The 9766-nt window shown below is 47.5% G+C and overlaps 1 protein-coding gene across 1 annotated transcript in view; it reads right to left on the bottom strand.

The window, feature by feature from the left end:
• Positions 1–588: 588 nt before the first annotated feature.
• The window catches only part of SPOCK1 (SPARC (osteonectin), cwcv and kazal like domains proteoglycan 1), a 312440-nt gene continuing 303262 nt past the window's right edge, over positions 589–9766 (bottom strand). The window contains exons 8-11 of the mRNA XM_009641751.2: positions 8410–8631; positions 7102–7164; positions 1789–1926; positions 589–779 (exon numbers count right to left, since the gene is read on the bottom strand). Of these exons, the coding sequence (XP_009640046.1) occupies positions 589–779; positions 1789–1926; positions 7102–7164; positions 8410–8631 (614 nt within the window). The remainder of the gene's footprint in view (positions 780–1788; positions 1927–7101; positions 7165–8409; positions 8632–9766) is intronic.

Raw genomic sequence — 9766 nt, 5'->3', positions numbered from 1 at the left:
CTGGGCAGCCAGATGTCACTATCACAGAATCACAGAATCATAGAATGTTTTGGGTTGGAAGGGACTCCTAGAGGTCATCTAGCCCAACCCCCCAACTATCCAGAGAGACTTGCTCTTTACTGGATCGTAACAAATATGGGTAAGAAAATGAGGCACCTACTTTTCCTTCTTCCTGAAAGAAAAATAACTGTTCCTGATATGATCCAGGTAACACTTCACGACCCAAATTCTCTAACATGAGAAGGGCCTTTTAAGCCATGTATTGGTCTGTTGAGCCCCTTCTGCGCTTCTTCTTTCACAGGACATATTCCATAAGCTGTGCAAGTGAGGATTAAGACATGAAATGGTTTTGAAACAAAACTCATTGCCCCTGTGGATAGAACAAAAATCCCCCCAACCAACTGAACAAAAGCTGTATTCCAAACAGTCCTTGCTGGGGAAAAAAGTTGTCTTCCAAATTAAATAGACCATACAAAATTAAACTCGGTGGAGAGGGACTATTTGTGCCAGATACTCTCAGATACAATTGCAGACATATGATGTGACTTGCAATATTGTGCAAAATGTGAGTCCTCGTTATGATGGGCACTACCATATATAACCAATTTCATCATCCTTCTCGTCATCTTCGTCCTCATCATCTTCATTAGCTGCTCTTACATGAATCTTCAGTTTCCCTTCTTTGTCTTTTTTTGCTGCCTCAGGTTCCTCTTCCAAATCATCCAACAACACAACGGATCCACCACTGCCAAAATCCCCTGAGGTTTCTTGCTCTTCTTCTGAAACAGGTGAGCAGGAAAGGTCATTCCCTCCCACGACACCAAATCCCTCATTCATCCCTACCCTTGTCAGTCATCAGGCCACTGCCATTTGCAGTCTTGCTTTTTAAATTCATGGGTTCAGGTATTCATGAAACAACCCCTAAATTTCAATTTTCATCTGGAACGGGGATAAATATATATCAATTTACGCTGAGAAATTTACTTGCATGAAAAACTACGCCTCGACCTCCTCCTAGGGACGCGACTGGAGATCTCAGTTCGCACGCATGCAGGCCAGAAAATCATTACTCGCTTGTAAATGCTTTCATCCCATCACAACTCTGTAAACCAGGCTAAAAATATTTTACAAATTGATTTTATTTGAGCGCATAAACCACACTGCAAATGTAGCTCCTGAGCCTAACCTCTGTGATGTGTTTCGGGGCATCCTGGACCCTCTCAGGTCTCTGCTTTGCCTGTTCCTCCCGAAGGAAGCTGCATCCACAGCCATCACTGACGCGCGCCGAAGGATGCGCCTGAAACCTTGCTTGCCTAGGTGTAACAGCTAATTGCTGATTTCACATATTACTGTTCTGTCAGCAGTTTCAGTGGGCTTGGCTGTTCATTTATAAAATTGTACGCATTTAGGCCTTCCTTTGCCTGGAAAGACATTATTCAAGAAGTCCTACTAAATGTGCGTCCCAAAGTGTACAGACCAATATATCTGCTAACCATGCATAGCAAGCCCATGGCCTTAGTATCAATTGCTGCATTTTCCAGGCTAGGAGCAAAAATACCAGCAGTTATTGCCTGTTGACTTCTGCTGCACCCCCAGTCCAAAGGACCGATAGGTAAATACCAACGGCCCCGTGTGTACTCTGAGCAGGACGCCACCGGCGCACTGTGGACACCGGCCGTCACGCCTGCCTGTTGTCACTTTTGCTATCGCACTCCCTCGTAGGGCCATGGCAGGGCTCACCCCAGAGTTAATTCCTTCGTTGTCCGAGGGAAGCACATCGTTACTCACCACAGCTGACTGGCCCCTGCTTTCTTGAGCCGGCTATCTCATTCCCGTACTTGTCCACACACCAGCACTGCCCTGTGCTGCCATGGCACTGGGTGGCTTTGTAGTAACCTTCGTCATTGCACCGCGGGATGAACGCCCCTGCGTGAAACACCGGGCATAGTCAGTCACGCAAGACTCTGCAGGTACATGGAGTGTTATGAACTTGTCGCTTATTTACATGAAGATCTTTACAACGTTGGCAAGAAAATACCTCTGATTACCCCGTGCCTACAAGGGAGCAGGAAGGCTTTTTTTTTAGCCACCCCGGTCACTGCCCCGTGCACCATGTTTGTGCACGCAGAGCACGTGGGGAGCGATGCCGTACGGTACTAGAGCTGGGTTCACTCTGTCCCTGAATCATTAATATTCCCACAGAGCCCCTTTCAGATTTAACTCCTGGGTTTAAACTTTTCTTCCCAACTGGATTATTGCCCCAACTTCATTAATTCTGCCTTTCCCTTCCATTTGCACTCCTTCGGTGTTTATCATGCAAGCCTTTCCACAACGCTGTAATTATCCCTGGAAGGTGGCTGCCATCTGCTTGCTATTCATACTAATCTCAAGCACAGCTTCCCACTTTCCGGGCGTGCGCATGTACAAAAGGAGAAGGAATGCCTATGCTTTACTGAGCGGGACGAGAGGATTGGAAGGCAGGAAGGCTTTGAAGCCCAAGAGTTGTCTCACAACAAAACCAATATGGTTCAGCCTTGCAGAGCGTGGCTCATTCTGGCTGCTGCAGGCAGGGACGCTCTCGGCAGAACCCCGGTTTGTTGTTCCCACCATTTTCAGCAGATACAGCAAATGTACTTCAATGGGAAAAGCCCTTGCGCCCTTCGCGACGAGCTAGCTGTGTTCCCAGAGGAGGTCGCTACAGTCATTTTCCCTTTGCCAATCACTTGAATTTGAGACGTAGTAGACACCCACCCTTGCCCCCAAATTTCTCGTCTCAAATTATTTTTGAGAAAGTGTTTGTCTCCTTTGTCAAAGATAGCAGTGATTTACCGGTCACACAGTAAGTTTTTTAACTAGTTCCATGTGCACAGCATCTCTTCAGACAGTTCATGAGTCAAAGGGGCTATTGCCACTACATTTCTTACAGAGAAAAATGAATGAGAAGGTGCTGCCCAAATGTCACGACATTTCCTATATAAAAGCCATAAAAGTGGAAGTCAGTCAATCTCATGCGCACACACACACACATCAATACAAAGTGAATCCTTCTATTTCCAAACTCCTCGCATGGCAGATCCTGTGTAACGTTTGAGTGCCGCTAATGTAGGGCTGGAAGATGAGAACAGAAACCTCTGAACATCTGGAGAAATCTTTGTGTGTCATCGGATCAGCTCTGGAGAGCACTTCACATCCATTAGGGAGTGTATTTTAGATCACTTCAAAGCGTGACCTTACAGCAGCTTTGCTTACAGGTACCACATTATGTTGACGTACAAATGTAACCATGCTGATGGCCACCAAAGCCTCCTTGTCACTATTTATAAAAAAAAGTTCTAATAACCATGTATATGTATTTGCCTTTGCAGGTTTTTGCAAATCAATGCTCACGGTTCAATCCCTTATTTCAATATTGATTGAGAAAAGGGTTTTTTTTTCATATTTATGCTCACGTCCTCTCTCTGTTAAGCTCGCCAGGCGTTTTTCGGACTATACACAACCTTGGGAAAAGTGTCCAGGGGCTGATTTTGAGCTGGTGTAACCCAGCGGCACTGTACCCGTGTCAGGAGCTTCCCTGGCTCCAGGGAAGAATCAAAGGGGGAACCTCAGTGGCACTGCGGGCTGAGCTGAGAACGGCCTCTGCATTTTAAACTGGCTCATGCTTTCTCTTTTCCTTGGGCAATGCAACCTTTCCCTTCTTCGAAAGAGGCCTTTTTGTATAGCTTCACTGTCTTTCTTGCAAGGAACTGAAACGTTCCACACTGCCTGTAAAAGCCATAGACTTAAAAATAAATTGTGGCCCAGGCTCGCTGCCAACGTAACTGTGTGTGGTGCGGATTCAGGCTTCGGGTCACTGTGAAGAGTGGAAGGGACTCCTCCTTCTGCATGGGAAATCTGTGCCAACCTGTACGCAGCACTGGAGCTTTAAATATTGAGCTACATGTACTGATGTCACCGTCTTTGCCAGCCAGCAGAGGGGCAATTGCAGCGCGGCCGCTCCGACGTGCCCGGCGCAGGCAGCAACCTGGTGGGGACAGGGGGTCACTGGGAGCAAGCGCTGTACGGCGCGACGACTCGGCCTGTAAGCGCTACACAAATTGGTCCCTGTGCTCATCAGAAATAAGCCCTGGCTACAAGCTCAGCTATCCTGGAGCACGGCATCCGGACAGCCCATTTCGTGGGGACACCTCACCCCATAACTTGGTTTGGTGCCCGCAGGGTCTGGAAGGAGCAGGGAGCTCTCGTTCCCCCCCCGGAGGCTCCTGCACACCCGGTGCTTCCCCACACCTGCGGAGGTGACCGCCCACGGCCCAGCTTTATTATTAAGCATTACAAAATGTTGGTTGCTCCCCACGGAGCTGCCTCAGGCTGGAGAATCCTGCTTCCCCCCGCTCACTCTGTCCTGGGGAGCACTGAATTATTCCACGCAACCTTGATCAACACGGCTGCATCTATATCCTCTTTATGGATCCAGACCTCTCTCTCTCGCTTTAATTTTTTTTTTTTTTTGCATTATTTCCTTATCTGTATAATACTCCCCTTCCTCAGAGGTCATCTTCTCTAAAGATAGAGAAGCAGACAGGTAACAGCCTGACAGTGTCAAGTGCCAGGCGGCACACAGCGCCCTGTGTTGGCCACTAAGTGAGCTGAATCCACGGGGCCAGTACAGAAGCAAACAGCGACAGGAGCAGAAGTTTATCACCTTCGTGATGTGGGAGAAGCATTATCAGGCTGCACAGTTGTATGCTCTCGAAGTGTGCTCTCTGCAGTTAATTGTACTCGAGATAAATCTGGTAGGCAAAGATGAATAGCGCTGTTTACTTTTTAATTCAGCCCCCTGGGACGCTAGGCTCTCTCTGAAAGCCTCCGAATTCAGCATAGCTAATGGCAATGGCTTTGAAGGGCTTTGTTGCAACTGTCATGTGCTTTGAAAAACACACAGAGAACAAAATACCAAAAGTCATCACTTTTTATCAACGGGTACGAGTTAAGAGAAGTCTTCTTCGTGTGCACTGCCCGGACCGTAAGTGCTGCACTCTGTGTGTCAGGGACAGAGAAGGAAAGAGGACAATTAAAGCCTAGTTTCTGTGCAGTCACCTCTCTTTTCCATCTTTATTGCTGCTACAAGCGTGGTTCTGTCACATGTGTTTTGGTTTGCTTTTGCATGATGGTGCGAGGCCAGGCAAGGTTCCCCACAGCACCACGAGCTGGGAGGTCAGACGAAAAGCTCACAGGCAGCTGCCCTTATGCAGGCAGAATTTTGAGGCAGGTGAAGCAAAAAGTTCCTCGCTGTATTATAATTTTCTAGCTTGTGGAACAAGCTGTGCCTGACACTTCTTGATTTGCTCAGCTCAGCCACTTTCATGCTTTTTTTTCCCTAATACAGCTGACTAGATGTTATTTGTGGTAGGGCCCCATTCTTAGTGCTTTTACTTTGTCATTTTACCCCTGCTGTTGTGATCAGCTCCCGGTGACACGTGCTACAGCTGCCTGCGTGTTGTACTACCCATGATACAGCCATCATTTTTCCCCGCACACTGGAACAAACCACTTATGTTTCAACCTAGATGACATTTATTGCATACAGCAAATAACAGCAAAGCGTAAAATAAATATGGGCTAGCCAAAGCTATCTATTAGGAACTGGGCTTCTTATTCTTTTAGGTGGATTTGAAAATCATGACACCTATGAGATGGGGAACACCACGACTTCCTCTGCCACACCGTGCCTTCGAACACAAATGCAAAATATTTACTGACCGGAGCACACACACAACTGAGCGATCGATCCTCCCTTCACTCCCACAGCCACGAACAGCGGGAGCTGTAATGCTGAAACATCTTCATCTTTATGTGAGCTTGCTATGAAAGGACGATGGAACTAAACCACAGTCCCTGGGGCCTTTGGGAATGTTTATTCTCTTTTTAAACCAAAGAATCCAGTCTGGGATTGTTTCTAAGGTGTCTGACCCTTGAGTCCCGACAGCAGTGGGGTCTGGGCACGGCAGGGTTTGGCAAGGATGAGCTTTGCAGCAGCTCTCTTTGCAGGGTCTGCTCCTGCGTATCAGGCTAAGCGGGAGGCTAAAATGTGAGAGCAACCCGAGCAGCAGGCTGCAACCTGAGCAGCGTTTCAGCAGAGCTGACGTGCACGCTCGGTGCTGCCGCTGGCGATGCTGCAAGAACCTGGCACGGGGTCTGGATGATGGGCCTGGCAGCCTGGGGCTGGGGGACGCCCGACTCGCCAAGGGCGGAATGCGGCGCTTTCCGTAAGCGGCGACTTTCATCCGTGCTGCTACGCCTCATGTGCTTTGGATCTACGGACACGAATGCACGAGGACACAAGTTTCGATAAGATAAGACACCACCACATAAATGCTAGGCTACACAACCCTCTGTGATTTTAGGGTATGGAATTAGTTACCGTAAATTTACTCTGTTCAATCTGATTTTTTTAGCAATTAAATGGGAAAAACACCATATGGGGATTTATTTCACTTAATTTTAGATATCCATCAGAGCAGTGCAAGTTCTGGGTCAATTCAGGCTCCCAGTAGTCAACAGAGAGCGGGGCGGGCATTATCACATCTTACGGCACGGAGCAACCTGCAGGGCTGCCTGAAAGGGGGGGATACTCATTCCTGTTTTCATATACGCAGAATATACTGAAGCATTGTTAAGGGTGATCAGTCAAAAATGAACCTCGATGAATACATACATTGCACTGTAACTGGGAGAGGACACGAACCCACTGGCAATGCGCCGGGGCACCTTCAGCCACCCTTCAAAACCAGGAGGCTTGAGTGTCCAGCCTGTCCTTACCCTGACCTCCCAGGTGATGAAGGCGGTGCTAGGCTCTGTGCAGGCACAGTTTGCATTTCTGGAGAGCTGTAAATTAGTTCCGAAGCCGCTGCCGTGCTGACGCCTGTTCTGTATGTTGCTATCATTATTTGTTTAATTTCATAGTGTCAGGCCTACACTCCGTGGCGCATATTCCCAACTCAAAACATTAGTCTCTAATTGAAAAACCATTACTGCATATAAAGTTACAATAATCACAGAAGCTTTAATTAGTTGAGCAAATGAATAGTAAGTAATCGAACTTACCCAACAGACTCTTCCCTCTACTTAGCTTTTGAATTCTATTCATTTCATTCTGGCAAGGAAGACCTAAAATATAATACACAAGAATCAGCTTCCAGATGGTACGGGACAGACTCCGTAATGACTGGCTTCACTACTGACATGAAATGCAGACTACTGTACACCTGGGAACGAGAGAGGCCCATATGCTGCTACTGTACTGCAAAACAAATTTATGTCATTAGCTCCACTAATTAAAAAAAAACCCCAACCCTGCAACACACTGTAGTTGAGAATAGCGTTCGGGGCCGTTTTCATTGTCAAAATGCCTTTCTTCTCTTTCACCAAACGGACATAACGCCAGCTCTCCAGCTTACCATTCGCTGACTAATTTCTGCATTAATAAAAGAGTCAGTTCTTGAGCTGTCTATCAGCCATAGAGCTTATTTGTAGGCTGTGTATGCTGGTGCTGATTACTTCTTTGGTTTAGTGACCAAGGGATATTAATACAGCTCACCTGTGACATTAAACATGGTTACACGATGCCCTTCCACACCAGTGCTGGAAAAAAGAGCTTTTTACCACAGCTGACTGCCAAATACCCAACCATGGGGGTTGGATGAGATGACCTCTAGGGGTCCCTTCATTCTGGCAAGGAAGACCTAAAATATAATACACAAGAATCAGCTTCCAGATGGTACGGGACAGACTCCGTAATGACTGGCTTCACTACTGACATGAAATGCAGACTACTGTACACCTGGGAACGAGAGAGGCCCATATGCTGCTACTGTACTGCAAAACAAATTTATGTCATTAGCTCCACTAATTAAAAAAAAACCCCAACCCTGCAACACACTGTAGTTGAGAATAGCGTTCGGGGCCGTTTTCATTGTCAAAATGCCTTTCTTCTCTTTCACCAAACGGACATAACGCCAGCTCTCCAGCTTACCATTCGCTGACTAATTTCTGCATTAATAAAAGAGTCAGTTCTTGAGCTGTCTATCAGCCATAGAGCTTATTTGTAGGCTGTGTATGCTGGTGCTGATTACTTCTTTGGTTTAGTGACCAAGGGATATTAATACAGCTCACCTGTGACATTAAACATGGTTACACGATGCCCTTCCACACCAGTGCTGGAAAAAAGAGCTTTTTACCACAGCTGACTGCCAAATACCCAACCATGGGGGTTGGATGAGATGACCTCTAGGGGTCCCTTCCAACCCAAAACATTCTATGATTCTATATCTATCCCTATAAGCAGATCAACCAAACCCAAAACACAGGGAAACCCAAACAACTTCTCCCGGAACTGCAGACCGCACAACTCACCGCCCGGCTTCTGGAAGCAGTAGCACCACTCATTGTTGGAAAGCTTTCCGTCTTTGAAGGAGTCGCAGGAGTTGAAGAGAGGCTTGACGCATGGCTCATACTTATCCAGGTAAATGGCACTGATCTCCGAGGGATCCAGCAGCAGGTCGTAGTTCATGTCAAGCTTGTTGAACATCCAGCCTAAGGAATCCTTACAGATGGGTAGGATGCTGGTGTCAAACCCTGTAGGAAGACAGGCAAATATCCCCAACGGAATCCCGGCACGCTCACCACACAGGAATCATTGCTAAGCTGAAGCTGTTATAATTTTTTTGGCTGGACTCTGAACATTACCCTCACCTGCCCAAAGCAGAGCATAATTCTAAGACTGAACTGATTGCGTAAAAACCCAAGCACAGCTACAGACTAGAGTGCTACTCACGCTCTTTAGGGGCTGTGGGGTGGGGAGGGCTGAGATTCACAGCTGACATCTGAAATTCAAAGTTATTTCTACTCAAAAAATTCTCACTTTTTTTTTTTTCTGTCCACAGTCCAAGTGGGTTGGCCCTGTTCCAAGAAACTCAAATGTGATGAGAAAAGGCTGCATCCGCTGTGTCTTCAAACTAGACTGAGTCCGAATGCAATTTAAATCCCATTTCCCGCACCTGTTTCTAGTTCCCTGATCAAGTTCTTTCCAGGTGTGCTCTCACCTTCCACCTCTCATCGCAGCTTTTCACTCTGCAAAGCCCTGCCTCCCGCGGTGGACAGCAAAATGCTTTGCTCTGGATTGGGAGCAGCCTGGGGGAGGCATGGGGAGCGGAGGGACGAAGCGTCTCTTCTGCTTGCACCACCCTGAAGACCGGCACCGCTTCAGCCGGGAGCTCCAGAGCGCCGCGCGTGCTCTCGTCTGCCACAGCAGCCCTATTCGTTCTTCTGGCCTCCAGGACTCTGCAGCAATATGGGATTCTGCTCTTCCAGCACTTTGGAAACCATCATCATCATTCATTTCAATAGCTCAAATCCTTAAAAGACCGCAGCAGCACCGGTGTCACAGAAAGACCAACCCATGCATATAGATACCCACAACGTATATGAGAGGCATTTCCAGTATTCTGCAGTCTCCACAAAACCAGTGGCATCGCCTTCTTTCACAAGCAAGACGGGGCATTACAAATCCATGCTGTCGCTGTATCCTCAATGCTTGGTGCAAACATGGACTGATTTCCAAGTCATCTATGGTGCGAGTGCATTTGTACCAGAGAGCTAATAACGCTGGTGACAAGGACATGGACCTGTTGGAGCGGGGCCAGAGGAGGGCTACTAAAATGATCCGAGGGCTGGAGCCCCTCTGCTATGGGGCCAGGCTGGGAGAGTTGGG

The sequence above is a fragment of the Egretta garzetta genome, unplaced genomic scaffold (genome assembly GCF_000687185.1).
Source record: "Egretta garzetta isolate BGI_Z169 unplaced genomic scaffold, ASM68718v1 scaffold147, whole genome shotgun sequence".
NCBI lineage: Eukaryota > Metazoa > Chordata > Aves > Pelecaniformes > Ardeidae > Egretta > Egretta garzetta.
This window is presented reverse-complemented; position numbering and strand designations above follow the sequence as displayed.